Source organism: Hirundo rustica, chromosome 2 (genome assembly GCF_015227805.2).
Source record: "Hirundo rustica isolate bHirRus1 chromosome 2, bHirRus1.pri.v3, whole genome shotgun sequence".
Lineage (NCBI taxonomy): Eukaryota > Metazoa > Chordata > Aves > Passeriformes > Hirundinidae > Hirundo > Hirundo rustica.
Window position 1 is genome coordinate 118,669,493 of NC_053451.1, and position 15,991 is coordinate 118,685,483.

The following is a 15,991-nucleotide window of genomic DNA, read 5'->3' on the forward strand; positions in this document are numbered from 1 at the left end:
GGCTCTGTGGGCTGTGAGGCAGCCCCATATCAATCCAGCCCCCCTCTCAGTCCTAGATGTGCCCTGTGAGTCCCAGGCCGCCAGTCACTCCAGCCCCCCACCCCCAACCAAATCCCCTGTTCCCCTGCCCTGTACCACAGCAGCTGGTTCCATACCAAATGTTTATTTTGTTGCCAGTGGCCATTCTGGGGCCAGAGGGAAGTGGCCAGTGAAGCGCGAAGCAGGAGCAGTGCTGGGCACCATAGGTGGCCTCTCCTGGCCTGCCCCTTCCCCCCGAGCCTTGGGGGGCTGAGTCCTGGGTTGGGCTTTGCCCAGCAAGGGGGACAGGGGGCCCCACAGCCCCATCCCCCGGCAGCAGGGCCAGGCGACAGGCCGTGCCCTGGGTAGGGGGGCTGCACTTGATTGGGGGCTGCCCAGAGGCTGGGTTAGGGCCACCCTGGTGAGGGGCTACCCTGGGTGGGGGTCCAGAGCTTGCAGAGCTCCAGTGCAGGCAGTGCCATCTGTACCGTGTGTCCGTGGCTGGCTCAGGGTGAGGGGTGTCCTCTGCTCCCCCTGGCTCTAGGGCTAAAGGCACTTGGGGGTGGCGGGGGGCGCAAGGCAGCACTGGTGGGGGGAGGCACCTCCCCTCTACTTCTCCTGCATCTTCTCCAGGATGGGCACGATCATGTCGAACTTGGGGCGCTTGGCTGGGTCCTCGTTCATGCAAATCTTCATTAGTTTGCAGATGTGCGGGGAGATGCCAGGGGGGATGGTTGGACGTAGCCCCTCCAGTGCTACCTGTAAGCAGGAGGAGGAGCCAGTCAGGATTGGAACCCTGCCCCCACAGGCGGGGACACTTTCCACCTGGTCACACCCCCTCCTCCCAGGCCTTAAACGCTTCCAGAGGTGGAGCAGCCAAAGTTTTCTGAGCAACCTGTGCCAGGGCCTCACCACCCTCAATGGCCAGAACTTCTCCCCCAACTCCGACCCAAATCCGTTCTTTTGCCCCTCCACCCCCTCACCTTCATACCAATCTCCATGTTGGACAGGTCAGCGAAGGGCACCTCACGTGTCACCAGCTCCCACAGCAGCACCGCGAAGCTCCACATGTCAGCTGAGCGCCGGTTGATCTCCTCTGGTTTCTTCTGCAGGGCTGGGGGAGGGCTGGGGGCTGAGCGGGGCTGGGGATGAAGGGGCCGGTCTGGGGGGGCTGGGAACTGGGCACTCACCTTCGGGAGCCACCCAGGCCGGGGCGTACATCCGCCCCGGGCACTGGAAGGAGAACTTGACGTCGGCCATGCTGATTCGTGCCGTCATGTCCTCATCGATCTGGGGAGAGCAGGCAGTCAGCAGAAGCCCCCCTGCCCTGAGAGCCCCCCTACCCTGGGAGAGGGGCTGTGCCCCCACGCACCATGACGCTGCGGCTGTTGAGGTGGTGGCGCGGGATGAGGGGCTCCAGCGTGTGCAGGAAGGCCATGCCCCGCGCGATATCGAAGGCAAACTTCACCGCCTGCATCTGGTCCACCACAAAATCTGGGAAGGGGGTGACAGGGGGTCAGCCCACCCTAAGCCCACCCGGGGCTGTGGCTGGAGAGGCCCCTGCTGCCCCCAAACACACCATCCCCCAGCACTCACTGGTCCCCTCGTGCAGGACATTGTACAGGGAGCCATAGGGCATCCAGTGGCTGATGACAATGGGATGGGGAGCTGGAGGGACCTGGCAGGCGCCCAGCACCGGCAGCACATTGGGGTGGGAAAAGATCCTGCAAGAGAAGTGACAGCCCTAAGAACGAGGAGGGGCTGCCTGCATCCCCTCATCTGCCCTCTGCCATCCCCCAGGGCCTCCCAGTCCTCGACCACCACTCCGGAGCATTCCTGGGCCCACAGAGCTGGGAGGCTCCTGCCCGCCCCATACTCTGAGAGCTGCTATTGCCCTGAGAAGGTGCCAGGGTGGCCCTGGTCAAATACTGGTGGGGATCCCAGGCACATGCTGGGGTAGCTCCAGGCAGGTGCAGCACTCACCGCAGTTTTGGGTACTCCTCATTGAAGTCACGGCTCTTTCGCGTCGTCCAGTCCCGGATTTTCAGCATTTTGATTACAATGTCATTGCCTTGCCAGCGCCCCTTCCACAGCTGGAGGAGGAGCAGGGACACGGGTACCGTGAAAGGGGTGCAGAGCCCCCAGCGTCCCCAGGCCCCTGTGTGGAGCTCTGAAGCCCATGGGACCAAGGGTCCACAATGAGAAGGGAGGCTCTTGAGCTGGGCAGGAGTTCCCACCCTGCATCTGGCCATGGGACTCCAGAACGGTTGTGCCCAGCAGGACCAGGCAGAGGCACAGCGCCCACCTGGGGGCGAGAGGGACCCACCTCTCCCGACTGGTTCTCGTTCAGTTTGTGGCTCAGGCTCAGCTGTTTGAAGTCAATCCCAGCGAGTTTGTTCAGGGTCCCATTCCCTACAGTAGAACAGGGATATGTGCCCATGGCTGCTGGATCCAGGAGGCAGTGCCAGCAGGGCATGGGGGACCCATGGCACACCCCTAGGGACCCCCAGTCCTTACTGGGCCGGGTGCGGGTCGTGCCCTTCCAGAACGTGTCCTTGTAGGGGATCTTGGTGAGGCTCTGGCCCAGCTTCTCAGCACGCTCTGCGGAGGGAGGAGGAGGAGTGTGGCACCCAGAGCCTGCTGTGGCTGGCTGGAGGCTGTGTCAGTTATGGGGTCCTGAGGGTCCCTCGTACCTTTCAGGACCTCTCGCAGTGGCGTCTTGGCCTTGTCTGTGGGGGTCTCACCATATTTGTTAGCGATGCTGACCAGGGCCCCGCTGCCCACCAGGTCCTGTGGGAGCAGAGAGCAAGGACTGTGGTTTGTGATGTCCCCTCAGTCCTGCTCCCACCCCAACCTCCCTCCTGCCTGTGCTCCCACTCACCTCAGCCACCTGCTCATGTCCCCAGAAGCAGGCATAGTGCAGTGGTGTGTTCCCGTGCTCATTCACTGCATTGATGTCTGCCTTGAACTGCATCAGCTGGGGACAGGAGACAGTCCCCATAAGCCCAGGACAGCCCCCATCCTCCTTGTGCCTTGTCCTGGGGGATGCAGGGGCAGCACATTGGGAGATATAGGGAGGGGGCTGAACTGATGTGGGGCTCTGAGGGAGTTTGTGAGCAGCAGGGAGCTCAGAGGCGCTGGGGGGATGCCAGGTGATCCTCACAGGTGATGAGGACAGCAAGTCCCAAGAGGGAAGGCCAGGTGCTGGCACAGGGGACAGGTACCTTCTGCACGATGTCACGGTGACCATGGCTGGCGGCCAGGTGCAGTGGGGTGTCATCGCCCCGGTTCATGACATTGATGCGGGCCCCACGCATGATGAGCATGTCCACCACGTTTGAACGGCCCTCGCGGCACGCCCAGTGCAGGGGGCTGAACCCATGGTCGTCCCTGCAGGATGGGGGCAGCTCTGCTCAGCTGTAGCCCCCTGGCCCAGGCATCACTGGCATCATTCTCAAAAGACCAGCCGCAGGGCAAAGGGACTGGGCTAAACATCCATCCCGCTCCCACCCATCCCCACCAGGGCCCCACCAGCCCAGGCCAAATCCTGTCTCCTCCAAGGCTGAATCACAGCCGGATCCTGTCCCCATCCCCCCACTCCATGACCAAGTAAGGGAGGAGGTGGCAGCCAGGCCTTAAATGGAGATCAGGAACTGGCAGAGGGGCTGCTGCAACCCCGGGTCCCCTCCAGCCCAGGCTCCCCCCAGTCCTGGCCCCCCTCCAGCCTCCTGGCGCAGCAGACCCCATTTGCCCCCACCATGGCCCTGCAGGCGGGGGCTACCCAGCACAGAACGGCCCCTTGGACACCTTCTGTGGGTCTGGGAGAGCTCCACGTGCCTGGGTCCCCCAGGAGGGGCAGGGAAGCATGACCGAGAGAGGCCATTTGTCTGGAGCATGTCCAGAATGCTACGGCCATGGCCTGGCTGGGGTCATGGTACGGGGTCACGCTGTGCCAGCTGCACACACCGCAGGCAGATGCTCCAAACCCCATGCCTGGCCCGAATGTGGCTCCTGAATGGCTGTGAGCACGTTGGACCCCGTGGTCCTGCAAGACCCCTGGAATGGGCTATGGGGAGCAGACACCTGGGGACACAGAGTGGCCCCCACAAACTCCCAGCCCCAGTGGTCCCAGCCGTCTGCCCACGTATCTGCCACGGTGCTCCTCAGAGGGGATGGGACACGAGGGTAAGGTCAGTGGACACAGCCGCCACCATGGGGACAGGGGAGGTACCCCCAGCCCAGCTGAGCCTGGCTGTGGCCGTGAGGAAGTGGCCAGAGGATGTTCAGCCTCGTGCCTCAGCGATGCGGTCACTTCCTCCAGTGGGGAGGAGCTGTGTCCTGCCGTCTGCCCCCTGTCTTTCCATGGAGACCAGCGGAAACCAGCCCTCAGCACAGCCCCCCTGCCCTGCACAGCCCAGCCCCGCTCACCCCTGGTTGAGGTCGTTTTCAGTGTTGTCCAGCCACAGCCGCACGGCCACTGCGTTGCCCTCCCGGCATTGTGTGAAGATGTCGTCCATGGCGGCTGCGGGAGGGGATGTGGGTAAGGACGTGGGGACCCCTGATCCCCCTCGGCCGGGAGGTCCCTGGAACAGCAAGTACAGGAGCCTCCGGGCCCCCTCCTTGTCCCCTCCCGCCCCATCCATGCCGCTCTCCCGGAAGCCGCAGGCAGGCTGAGGTCTGGGCTGGAGCCGGACCGGCAGCCCAAGGGGAAGATCCCGGGTGACTCCAGAGGGGCCATGGCCACCCCCAGGAAGCCAGGCTGGCACCCCAGGTTTATCAGCAGGCACAGCTGGCCTCAGTGCCCACAGTTCTGGGGGGGAGTGAGGCTGGGGAAGCTCAGCACCCTCAAGATGGGATCCCACAGATCTGCTGTGGGAATGGGGCTGGGGTAGCTCAGCATCCCTGGCATGGGATCCTGCAGCCCCATGACCCTCCTGACCCACTTGGCTGGGCCTGGCATGGCACTGTACTCAGAAACTGGGATCCAAAAGCCTCATGCACTCCCCTTGGATCCATGGACACCCCAGCTCAGAGCCAGGCACAGAACTCCCTCTTGAGCCCCCAGCTGTGAGTGTGAGACCCGCTGCCTGGAGGTCAGTGATACAGAGCAGGGACTTGGAGTGAGTCTCACAGTGTGGGGACAGAGTCAGACTGAGTATGACATGCATTCATTGGGGCTCAAACTTGCTGCTGGAGGATCCCCCCAGACCTGATGCCCACCCAGACACGGCAGGATCCCCACCAGCTGCCAGTGCCTGCAGCTGCCCCCCAGGACCCTGCCTGCACCCATTGGCCCAGGCAGCTCCTGAGGGGTGGGATAGAGAACCCTGGATTCTTGCCAGGGTCTCACAGGCCCCAGAATGGCCCCAGCACATCCATGGCAGTATTGGCCCTGTCCCGGCACCAGAAGACCCACACTCCCGGATGAGATTTATCCCGCACCCATCTGGGGGCACCTCATGAAAAGGGGACCCCAGGACCCGTCACACCAGTGCCGGTCCTGTGGGACCTCACAGCGCAGGGATGACGCCCCATCCTGGTCCCACCCTGTCCCCTGCTCGGCCCGGAACTGTGTTCTCCTGTCACCCATCGACCCCTACCCATTTCCGCGGGGCTGCCAGGACCCACCAGCCCCAGCCCTGCCAGGATGGCCAAGTGCCCACCTCGGCCCTGCTCAGCACCCGGGGCAGGGGACGGGATGTGGAGACGCAGTCTCCCCGTGTTACCCCGAACCAGCTGCTGTGGCCCCGCTCTGCCCTGCGGCCCCATCGGTCCCTCCCCTTCAGCCCCCCCAACCCCTCCCGTGTACCCCCAACCCTTCCCTGTACTCCCAGTCCCTTCCCTGCGCCCCCCACCCCGCCCCTGCAGCTACCCCGCCCGGCTGCGGCCCCGCCCCCGGCCCGGGGCTCCCGCATTCGCCCTCGCGGCCTCCCCAACCTGTCCCCGCTCGGTGCCGGTGCCGTCCCGCCGTTACCGGCTGCGTGTCCCGGCGGCTCCGCGGGGCGGCGGCTGCGGCGGGCGCGGGACGGCGCGGGGGCTCCGCCCCGACACGGCGCCCCCTGCCGGCCGGAACCCGCACCGGCCGCGGCTCCGCCACACGGCACCGGGCGGGGCCGGAGCCGGGCAGCGCGGTCACGGGGCGGAGGCGGGGTTACGGGGCGTGCCCAATTGACCGCGGCCGCGGTTATCCGGCCGGGGGCGGAGCGGGGCGCCCGCGGCACCGCCCGTGCAGCCGAGGCCCCCGCCCGGTCCGCCGGGCCGCCAGGAGGGGCTGTTCCCGCGGCGCTTCCCGGGCGGAGCACGTGCGTCCCGGTACCGACCGAGGGTGCCCGGGCCGGAACGATGCAGCGGAGCCGCTGCTCCGGCGGCGCCCCGAAGGGTCCGGGCCGGCCGGTTAGCGGGCGATGCTGGGGCGGCGGGCCGGGCCGGGCCCGGGCGCGGGGGAGTTACCGACCAGCGCTCTCCGTAGGGCCCCACGACGGGAAAGAGGCGGCTGCCCGGGACCGGTCGGGCCGGCGAGGCGGCGCGGAAGCGGCCCCGGAAGGGGAAGAAGGCCGGCGGGCCGCGGGCCGCGGCGGGGGAGCTCCCGGCCGGTCCCGACGAGCCCCGGGAGGTTGGGCAGCGGCCGGACACAGGTACCGGGGCGGCTCCAGGGCCCGCGGGGCAGGAGGCAGCCGCCTCCGCGCCCTGACCCCTCTCTCGATGCCCCCAGACGGCCCAGCTGAGCCGGCGGAGGGGTCCGGAAAGCCGGCGGGGTTGAGCCGTAGGCAGCGGCGGAACCGGCAGAAGCGGCAGCGGCAGCAGGAGACGCCGGCGGGGTCGGACGGGGAGCGGGGCTCTGGGCCGGGGCCCCCGGACCCGCCGGGCCCTGCGGAGGCTCCTCCGGAGCCGCGCTCGGACCGCTCGGCTGCGCTCCGCGCGCGGATGGAGGAGCGGCTGCTCGGCGCCCGGTTCCGCTATCTGAACCAGCAGCTCTACACCGGGAGCAGCCAGGACGCGGCGCGGCTCTTCCGCGCCGACCCTGCCGCTTTCCACCTCTACCACCAAGGCTTCGAGCGGCAGGTGCGGCGCTGGCCCGAGCGCCCCGTGCAGCGCATCGTGCGCTACCTGCGCCGCCGGTGAGCGGGAGGGTGAGGCCTGAGGGGGAATATGGACCGGAGGGGCCGCTGAGCGGGGGCACGGGGCCAGAGGATGGCGGGGGGAACGGGGAGAGGCGGGGCCGGGGGATGACCGGGGGAACGATGAGCGGGGTGGGAGGAGCAAGGCGCCCGGCCGGGCCCCTCTGCCCCGCTACCCCTGCCCACTCTGACCCCGCTATCCGTGCCCCAGACCAGCGTCACTCGTCGTGGCGGATTTCGGGTGCGGGGACTGCACGCTGGCCGCCAGCGTCAGGAACAAGGTGCACTGCTTCGACCTGGTGCCGCTGAGTCCACGGGTCACCGTCTGTGACATGGCCAAGGTACTGGAGGCACCCGCAGGGCGGGGAGTGGGTGCTGCTGGACAGGCTGCAGGTGGGGGGACTGTGACCCCGAGGGTCCTGTGCGGGAGGGGCAGCCCCAGTGTGTCTATTTGAAAGCTGGGTGAGTGCCTGGGGTGCAGCTGAACCCACATGCCGGGGGAGTCCAGCAGCATTGCCCAGCCCTATCAATATTGCCATCCTCCTGCTCCCGGGGGTACACGGAGCAGTCTCCAGGCCATGTCATCATCCTCCTTCTCCGGGGGTGTCCTGGGTGGGCAGGTGCCACTGGCGGCTGAGTCGGTGGATGTGGCCGTGTTCTGCCTGGCGCTGATGGGCACCAACCTGCAGGAGATCCTAGGAGAAGCCAACCGTGTTCTCAGGCTCGGGTAGGCAGAGGTTGTGGGGCAGTGGGGACTGGGGGAGGAGCGGGGATGCTGAGCAGTGTCCTGGGGGTGCCTGGGTGCTCTGCTCAGATCTCAAGTGACCACAGGGGAACCCTGATGGTGGCCGAGGTGGCCAGCCGCTTTGAGGACACCCATGCCTTCCTGAAGGCCATGACGCAGCTGGGCTTCAGGACCGTCTCCAAGGTGTGTCCCCGGGTGTGCTCTCGGGTTTGCCTAGGGCTGGGCCCTGGGCGCACCAGGATCCAGGGAAGGAGACTAAGGAGGGGGTGCATTGAGGCACAGCCTGGTGTGGAGCAGATCAGGAGTTGGTGAAAGTACATGGAGGTGGGGAGGGATTGGTGCATGGGGGGCTGCAAATGGGAGAACGGGGCACCAGTACACACAGGGGTGGAGTCCTGGGGGATGATTTTGGAGGTCCTGGGGACTGTGGGGATGTGCTGTGGCAGTTTGGGATGCTGTAGGGTGGGGGGCTGGGAGAGGATGAGGGGGGCCTGGAGCACACTGGGCTTGTAGTGTGGGGCCTGGAGGTGGGAGTATAGCCCAGGAGGGTCCTGGGGCCTGGAGGAATTGTGCTGCGGGGTTGATGATGGATGGGTGTTGGGCATTTAGAGAATATGCTGGGGGCTGGGGTACTCGGGGCCCACAAGAGCTTTGGAGCCAGCGTCTGGGGGCAAGAGGGCCCTGGGCACAGTGGGGGCCGGAAGGAGGCGGGGGGACTCGGGTTTCTCCGAGGCGGCGTTGAGTGGTGCTGGAGCAGGCTGGGGGTTCCGGGGCGCCGGTAACAGAGTCGGGTGTACCTGCGCCCCCAGGATCTCTCCAGTTCGTACTTCTACCTGTTGGAGTTCGTCAAGACGGGCCCGGCGCGGCCCGGCCCCGCTCCCGGCTTGCGCCTGCGGCCGTGCCTGTACAAACGGCGGTGACCGGAGCGGCGGGGCCGCCCCGGGGGCCCCGGGGTAGGGGCGTGGCCAAGGCCCGTGGCCCCGCCCCTGCGCAATCACCAATAAAGCCACTTCTTCCTCGCCCTTGTGTGTGTGTGGGGGGCGGGATCGCGCATGCGCGGTGCTGTCGGGCCTGCGCGGCGGCAGCCCCCGGTACCGGGATGTCGGGGCCGGGCGGCCCGGGCCCCGCCGGGGCCAAGCTCGACATCAACCGCGCCGGCGTGGCCGAGCTGGAGGGTGCCCTCAGCGGCATCGGCCGCCGCCGTGCCCGCGGTATCGTCCGCAAGAGAGAGGTGCGAGGGGGGTGGAGAGCGGCGGGGTCGGCGCCCCGCGCTGAGAGAACCCGGGCCCGGGATCCCGAGGAGGGGGTGGCCGTGGCGGTGTCGGTCCCGGGGTGGGGGCCGCGGGGCGAGTGCGGGGGCGACAGTGCCGTTTCCGTCTAGATAGCCGGGGCAGGTGGGGCCGGGCCGGGATCTCCGAGTCCCGCCGCGAGCCCGCGGGTCCGGGCGAGCGCAGCCGCCCCCGGTGCAGCGCCCCGGGCCCGAAGGGGGAACGGGGGGAACGCAGGTGCCGGCGGGACGGGCACCGCGTCCCGAACGCCGTCACCGGCGATGGTGGGGCAAGACCCTGCGGGCACCGGTGACATGGCCGGAGCAGTGGGAGCGGCACCGCGGGCCCCGGCGGTGGGGTGTGCGGCAGCCGGGCCCCGATGCTACGAGGATGGTCAGCGCCGCGGCCGGCCGAGGCAGGGCTGGGGGCGCTCGGCGCGTTTGGGGCTGGAAAAGGAGGTGGAGGAGTGGGTGTCCAAATGCTGTGGAAAAATATGCTGGGGACGCCGGGAGGCGGTGGGGGGCAGAAACCGGTAATACAACGAGGGGGTTGTCTGGAGCGGGGCCTGTCCCGGGTTGGTGCTGCTGTTGCAGCCCTTTGCGGGAAGTAGCAGCGCTGTAAAACGAACCCTGCCGGGTCAGAAGGGCCAGTCGGGCCCTTCCCGGGCCCGTGGGCTGCGCCGGTTGTCCGACGAGCCCTGCCCCGGCACAGCCCTGCCCCGCCGGGTTCCTCCCATGGCAGGCGCTGCGGAAGCCTGTGTGCAGGCTGATGGGAGGCACCTGATCCCGGGTCGGGGCCGGGCAGTGCTCGGTTCCGCGGGCCGGGGGGTGCTTCGCACACCTGTGTATCCGCATGTATCCAGCTGTTCGCCTGCCCTGGAGCTGCGGCCTCACTCCCCATCCTGGCACTGCTTATGTGGGGAGCACAGTGCTACTTCCCCAACTGGCAGTTTTGGGTTGCTGCCCCCCTTTCACAGCGCTGTGACTCTTCTCTGGGCGGGGCACTCGGGCAGGCGCTCTGTGGGAGCAGGAGGGATTCTGTTCTGGGCCGGGCTGACTTCCCTCTGCACAGGAGCTGAAGGGGTTCACTTGCTTGGATGACCTGCTGCACGTCAAGGGCATTACTACGCGCATCCTGGAGCTCAACAGCCAGCGCATGACGTGCCGGCGGTGCCCGGGCCCCGAGGGGCCCCAGCGGGCCAGCCCCACTCCTCGGGGGGACAGTGAAGACCACAGGGCACCTGCAGCACAGGTAGGTGCAGAAGGGTCTCTGCTGCCAGGTGCAAGGACAAGGGAGAAGATCTGGCTCTGAGTGGGCTCGGGGGAGGCTCGTGGCGAGCAGACTGAACCGGATTCTGGAGGAGCTCGTTGCTGTGGGTCTGGGGGTTCTCCACCCTGCAATCCCCCACGGTGCTGTTGAGTGGAGCCTCTGTGCTTCAGGGCCATGGCTCTCACTGACAGCCATCCAGCAGCACTCCCTGCCCCGCTCTGGGTGTCCAGCAGCCCAAGGCTGATGCAGAGTCAGCTCTGCTCCCTGCCACTTCCCTGCTCAGGTGGTGGCTGAAGAGGAGGAAGAGGAGGAGGAAGCACCAGGGCCCTGGGAGCCAGAGCAGCCCTGGAAGGGTACCCTTGGATCCGGAGCAGACCCTGATGGTTCTGGGGGGCGGGGATCAAAGAAGCCCCCCAGGTCCACCAGGGAGCAGGAGGAGGAAGAGGAGGAGGAAGAGGAGGAGGAAGAGGAGGAGGAAGGGAGCTGCTGCAGTGAGGAGGGGGAAGACAGCAGCAACGTATACCTGTACTACACCCTGGGAGAGCGCTGGATCGACTACCTGCAGCGCACTGGGGATGGGGGGCTGCTGCGGCACCTGCGCCCCAAGGTGACCGCGGGGCCGGGGACTGCCGAGGCACTTTGGGCACCTGTGGGAGGGTAAATGGACAGCTGGGGCTTCCGTGGTGCCTGGCTGCTAGGGCTGGGGAAAGAGAGCTGCCCCGGTCCCCCATACAGACCCCTGCCCTGCATAGGGGTCCTTGGTCATAGGGTGGGGGAAGGAGGTGCTACCTTGGTCTACCCCAGTCTCCAGCCTTGCCTCGCCCTGGTGCAGCCCCCCTGCCCTGTGTGGGGATCCCAGCCATATGGACCCTGAAGGGAGAAAGCAGGAGAGCAGGGGGGTCTGCCCCATAGCTCTGGGCAGGGGGCCCACAGGGGTCGGTTCTGGGTGGGTGACATGCAGGAGTCTGCAAGGATCAGCTGTAGGCAGGGAGTCTGTAGGGATCTGTCGGGGTTTATCCCAGGCCCTCTAATCTGCTGTGTCCCACAGATGAAGCGGAAGTCGGAGAATGGGCCGGATGGCCGAGCCCTGTCCCCCGGGAAGAAGCTGTGCAAGGGCTCTGACTATGGCAGGTGAGGGGTGGGGAGGCTCTGAGTGCAACTGGTGAAGGGGGTTCTGTGTGCTGGGGCAGCACATACCTCCTGATGCCCTCCCTGGGAGGATGATGGAGCCACTTGGGTTGAGCGGGGGTTGACCCAGGTGAGATCCAGCCCTGGCCAGTTGGCCATCTGCTGAGCAGGCTGGGCTGGATGTCTGGGCAAGGGGTCAGTGGGGGCAAAGCAAAGGGGTCCCACTGGTGGGAAGCAGTTCCACGAGCCTCTGGCACAGTGTGGCCCGGAGCAGTGCTGGCATGTGCCACCCATGCCACAGCCTCACTTGTGTCCGGTCGTTCTCCCAGGACGTTGGGTCCTTGTACACCTAGCCCCACAACCACCTTTGGGGACCTGCGCAATGCCAAGGTGGGGCAGGCCCGGCGCCGTCGCATCCCCTCGGTGGCCCCCCCACCTGAGCTGCAGGACTGGCTCCGCACCTTCCAGGTATGGCTCACCTGGTGGCTCCAGGCAGCCGTCCCAGGCTTGATGGGAGGGAGCCAAGCCTAAGGGATCTCCAGTATGGGCAGGGGTTGGGCCCATGGTGGATTTGGGGTAGTTTTGCTTGTGTGAGGAAACACAAAGGAGGTTTTAGCCCTGGCCAGGGGTGGTGTCACCTGTCACACAGCACCTGTGACCCACTGAGCTCCCACCTGCCTCAGGCTTCTGGCCTGGCGCCAGAGGCCTGGGTGCCAGGGCTGTGGCTGGGCTAGCTGGGGACACAGAGTCAGGAGTCACTGGGGGTCCCCCTGCAGCGCTGGAGCGGCCCTGAGAAGCTGCTGGCCCTGGATGAGCTCATTGACCGCTGTGAGCCCGCACAGATCAAGTACATGATGCAGGTCATCGAGCCTCAGTTCCAGCGGGACTTCATCTCTCTGCTGCCCAAGGAGGTGAGTGAAGCTGGGGGACCGAGGGCCTGGCCTGATCCCCCTGGTGACCGGTCTGTGACGGTTATCATCCCCGTAGCTGGCCCTGTATGTGTTGTCTTTCCTGGAGCCACGGGACCTGCTCCGTGCTGCCCAGACTTGCCGCTACTGGAGGGTCCTGGCCGAGGACAATTTGCTCTGGAGGGAGAAGTGCCGTGAGGAAGGTGAGGGTCCTCTCAGGTGGGGGCTGGGGGGCCACCCCAGGTTCGACCCACGTGAGGTACCACCGTGTTGTCCTCTGCAGGGATCGAGGAGCCCCTACACCTGCGGAAGCGACGCTTGCTGAGCCCTGGATTCATGTACAGCCCCTGGAAATTTGCCTTCCTGCGCCAGCACCGCATCGACATGAACTGGCGAAGTGGGGAGCTGCGGCCCCCCAAGGTAGGTCTGGGTGTCCCAGTGTGGACAGACTCTGGGGAGCTGTGGTCCCCAAGTGAGCCTGGGAGTGTCCCTGCCAGGGGCGGACCCTGGAGAGCTGAGGGACTGATGGGAGTCCCTCTGGGGACAGACCTCAGGTCACTGGGATGAGGAAGCTGGTGCAGGATATGCTGCAGGGCATCTGGCTTGCTCAGAGCAGTGGGGGCAACAGAAATGAGGTTCCCTGGGCTTAGAGAAGGGGGTCCCTTCCTTTGGCCCTCTCCAAGGCCCTATGCAGGGCTGCAGCCAGCCGCAGCACCCTGGGAGGGTGCAGCATCACAGGGCTCAGCTGTGTTCTGTGCAGGGTCCCAGAACCCTGGTGATCTCCTCCTGGGGGTCCCTCCTGCCTCTGGGTAGAGTCCCCACCACCGCTTCTTCTGCTACTTCAGATTTTGGGTTCCTGAGCCTCCTCCCTGTTCCTCTGTAACCTCTGCCCCTGTGCAGCAGCTGCCCTACACCACACACTGCAGCTCTGCTGCTCTGCAGAAGCATCAGAGGGTGCAGGTGATTTGGAGACCCATCTGCCTTTCCTGCCCACAGCTCCTGCTGCCTTCCCACTACTCAGTGGGGGGGGTCCTGCTAGCTGGGGAGGGGCACACTGCCCCCCCACACACTCCTGTGCTTTCACAGGTACTGAAGGGCCACGACGACCATGTGATCACCTGCCTGCAGTTCTGCGGGAATCGCATTGTGAGCGGCTCTGATGACAACACGCTCAAAGTGTGGTCAGCTGTCACAGGGGAGGTGAGTGTGGCACCGTCACTGGCACTGCAGGGGTTTGGGGCAGGGACCGTCTCCCTGTGCTAGGGACTGGTGAGGCCTCACCCTGGCTCCTGGGGTCAGTCTGTGCCCTTTATGACAAGGACAGGGACTTGTGCTGATTGAGGGCTGGGGAGGTGTGAGAGGCTCACCTGTCCTCGTGTCCTGTTCCCCACAGTGTGTGCAGACGCTGGTGGGCCACACTGGGGGCGTTTGGTCCTCCCAGATGAGGGACAGCATTGTCATCAGTGGCTCCACTGACCGCACGCTCAAGGTGTGGAACGCTGACAGCGGTGAGTGCGTGCACACGCTGTATGGACACACCTCTACCGTGCGCTGCATGCACCTGCACGGCAACAGGTACGGGGCTGGTGGGTGCTGCATGACGGGGGTATCCGCAGGGCGTGAGGCTGGTTACCCTCAGGCTGCCTTGGCAGCCGGGCCCCAGGTGTCCCCTCACCTGCAGGGTGGTGAGTGGCTCCCGGGATGCCACACTGCGGCTCTGGGACATCGAGACGGGGCAGTGCCTGCACGTGCTGATGGGCCACGTGGCAGCCGTACGCTGCGTCCAGTATGACGGCAACAAGGTGGTCAGTGGTGCCTATGACTACACGGTCAAGGTGTGGGACCCTGAGAGTGAGAGCTGCACCCACACACTGCAGGGGCACACCAACCGTGTTTACTCACTGCAGGTATGGCCCTGTGCACATCCCCTCCTGCTCCTTCCCCCTCTCTAGCTCTCCTGCCCTCCCTGCAGGTACAACCTGCCCTCCTGCTGGCTTGTCCTATCGCAAACTGTGCCAAAGATCCCACGTGTGCTGGAGGGACAAATGGGCTGTGCCTGTGTCATGCAAGGTGCAAGGCCCTGTGTGCTTTGCAGGGACACGTGGGCCATGTTTGTGCCCCGTAGGGACATATCTGCCATGCAAGGACACACGGACTGATTTTGTGTCCTGTGGGATAGTCTCTGCCTTCCTGACCCCGCTTCCCACGTGCACATGCTATGGGCACAAACACTCCTCCATGCCCCTTCCCTGGAGCATTTCTACAGCCCAAAAAGCCAAGAGTCATGTGAGCCCATGTTGCAGCTGCTGAACTGGGGTCTCAGGTGGTGCTGTATCCCAACCAGGGGATGCCAGAGCTGCGGGCTGCACCCCAAACCAGGGGCCACGCCTGTCCTCGATGCTGAGCTGGAGCCCTTCTCTCTGGCAGTTTGATGGGACGCACATCGTCAGTGGGTCCCTGGACACATCAATCCGCGTGTGGGATGTGGAGAGTGGGAACTGCCTGCACACACTCATGGGGCACCAGTCACTCACCAGCGGGATGGAGCTGCGGGACAACATCCTCGTGTCTGGCAACGCTGACTCCACTGTCAAGATCTGGGACATCAAGACGGGGCAGTGCCTGCAGACACTGCAGGGTGAGAGGGGATTCCTCACCCTTGGGGGTAGTGTGGAGCTGCTGGGAAGGGGCAGCTCTCTCCCTTGGAGGGGTGGGAGGGAGCAGGGAGGGCTCCCTGCCCTTGGGGCTGGGTTGGCTCTAAGCTGTCAGGTGTGGCAGGAGAGTGGTGGATGTCCCTGAGGAGCCAGGGCTGGGTGGCTCTGAGCTGCCGGATGTGGCAGCTCATCACACAGCAGTCGGTGCCCCAGGTGCATCTGGTACTCACCAGTGTCTCCCCATAGGTCCCAGCAAGCACCAGAGCGCTGTCACCTGCCTGCAGTTCAGCTCCAAGTTCGTGGTGACCAGCTCGGATGACGGGACAGTGAAGTTGTGGGACCTGAAGACAGGGGAGTTCGTGCGAAACCTCGTGGCGCTGGAGAGCGGGGGCTCCGGGGGGGTCGTGTGGCGCATCCGTGCCTCCAATACAAAGCTAGTGTGCGCCGTGGGCAGCCGCAATGGCACCGAGGAGACCAAGCTGCTGGTGCTGGACTTCGATGTGGACCTTAAGTGACCCCGGCCAGCCCGGGGGTCCCGTGGGAAGGGTGGCCCCGGCGCAGGCGCTGGCCCCCGCGGGCAGGACAGAGGGAGGGCCAGGCCGGGCCTTATTTATATGCGCGGGAGAGCCCGGCCGGGCCTGCAGGAGCATGTTTTGTACACAGAATATATCAATTTATTTCTGTACTGGGGCTAGTGCTTACCTGCCCCAGGCCCTGAGCAGGGGCTGCAGCGATGGGGAGAAGAGGCCAGGCTCTCCCAGGTGTCACAGGGACATGTACACACATGCCCTTAGCTGGTGAGCACTGACCCGGCTGAACCTGACACCTGCCCCCTCACAGCCCCACAGTGTCCCAGTGATGTTCGTCTCACGTGGAGATGCAA

At 65.8% G+C, this 15,991-nt stretch overlaps 3 protein-coding genes across 5 annotated transcripts; 2 read left to right on the forward strand and 1 right to left on the reverse strand.

Annotated features, from left to right (window-relative positions):
- Window positions 1–147: 147 nt before the first annotated feature.
- ILK (integrin linked kinase) lies at window positions 148–5,996 on the reverse strand. The gene is made up of 13 exons (XM_040054744.2): window positions 5,956–5,996; window positions 4,447–4,540; window positions 3,243–3,408; window positions 2,900–2,995; window positions 2,712–2,808; window positions 2,536–2,619; window positions 2,345–2,430; window positions 2,002–2,111; window positions 1,615–1,742; window positions 1,391–1,512; window positions 1,209–1,308; window positions 1,002–1,132; window positions 148–777 (listed from the first exon to the last, which is right to left on the reverse strand). The coding sequence occupies exons 2-13, from the start codon at window positions 4,533–4,535 to the stop codon at window positions 628–630; spliced, it is 1,359 nt and encodes a 452-aa protein (XP_039910678.1). The 5' UTR covers window positions 4,536–4,540; window positions 5,956–5,996; the 3' UTR covers window positions 148–627.
- Window positions 4,486–8,853, forward strand: RRP8 (ribosomal RNA processing 8). Of its 2 annotated transcripts, none has more exons than XM_040054748.2 (7): window positions 4,486–4,558; window positions 6,488–6,653; window positions 6,731–7,136; window positions 7,348–7,477; window positions 7,757–7,863; window positions 7,968–8,064; window positions 8,691–8,852. In XM_040054748.2, the coding sequence occupies exons 1-7, from the start codon at window positions 4,553–4,555 to the stop codon at window positions 8,799–8,801; spliced, it is 1,023 nt and encodes a 340-aa protein (XP_039910682.2). In that variant the 5' UTR covers window positions 4,486–4,552; the 3' UTR covers window positions 8,802–8,852. The 2 variants fall into 2 exon arrangements, with proteins under 2 accessions (XP_039910682.2, XP_039910681.1); XM_040054747.2 differs by lacking the exon at window positions 4,486–4,558 and adding an exon at window positions 6,333–6,411 and having other exon boundaries at window positions 8,691–8,853.
- An 89-nt stretch (window positions 8,854–8,942) lies between these two features.
- On the forward strand, window positions 8,943–15,791 carry LOC120748452 (F-box/WD repeat-containing protein 7-like). 2 transcript variants are annotated; one of them, XM_040054742.2, is made up of 13 exons: window positions 8,943–9,112; window positions 10,221–10,400; window positions 10,702–11,025; window positions 11,467–11,549; window positions 11,876–12,014; window positions 12,323–12,457; window positions 12,534–12,657; window positions 12,738–12,874; window positions 13,541–13,654; window positions 13,848–14,029; window positions 14,136–14,361; window positions 14,882–15,092; window positions 15,355–15,791. In XM_040054742.2, the coding sequence occupies exons 1-13, from the start codon at window positions 8,981–8,983 to the stop codon at window positions 15,621–15,623; spliced, it is 2,256 nt and encodes a 751-aa protein (XP_039910676.1). In that variant the 5' UTR covers window positions 8,943–8,980; the 3' UTR covers window positions 15,624–15,791. The 2 variants fall into 2 exon arrangements, with proteins under 2 accessions (XP_039910676.1, XP_039910677.1); XM_040054743.1 differs by lacking the exon at window positions 10,702–11,025 and having other exon boundaries at window positions 8,995–9,112.
- Window positions 15,792–15,991: the final 200 nt, after the last annotated feature.

What these genes read in the sequence shown, in the direction of transcription:
- ILK (XM_040054744.2), bottom strand. Translation starts at nt 4,535, where the DNA reads ATGGACGACATCTTCACACAATGCCGGGAGGGCAACGCAGTGGCCGTG. An exon ending in ACGAGAACCAGTCGGGAGAG is followed by an intron (nt 2,112 to 2,344) that starts GTGGGTCCCTCT and finishes CTCCTCCTCCAG; the next exon opens with CTGTGGAAGGGGCGCTGGCA. An exon ending in ACATGGAGATTGGTATGAAG is followed by an intron (nt 778 to 1,001) that starts GTGAGGGGGTGG and finishes TCCTGCTTACAG; the next exon opens with GTAGCACTGGAGGGGCTACG.
- RRP8 (XM_040054747.2), top strand. Translation starts at nt 6,361, where the DNA reads ATGCAGCGGAGCCGCTGCTCCGGCGGCGCCCCGAAGGGTCCGGGCCGG. An exon ending in CCGTCTGTGACATGGCCAAG is followed by an intron (nt 7,478 to 7,756) that starts GTACTGGAGGCA and finishes CTGGGTGGGCAG; the next exon opens with GTGCCACTGGCGGCTGAGTC. An exon ending in AACCGTGTTCTCAGGCTCGG is followed by an intron (nt 7,864 to 7,967) that starts GTAGGCAGAGGT and finishes AAGTGACCACAG; the next exon opens with GGGAACCCTGATGGTGGCCG.
- LOC120748452 (XM_040054742.2), top strand. Translation starts at nt 8,981, where the DNA reads ATGTCGGGGCCGGGCGGCCCGGGCCCCGCCGGGGCCAAGCTCGACATC. An exon ending in ACAGGGCACCTGCAGCACAG is followed by an intron (nt 10,401 to 10,701) that starts GTAGGTGCAGAA and finishes TTCCCTGCTCAG; the next exon opens with GTGGTGGCTGAAGAGGAGGA. An exon ending in TGCGGCACCTGCGCCCCAAG is followed by an intron (nt 11,026 to 11,466) that starts GTGACCGCGGGG and finishes TGTGTCCCACAG; the next exon opens with ATGAAGCGGAAGTCGGAGAA.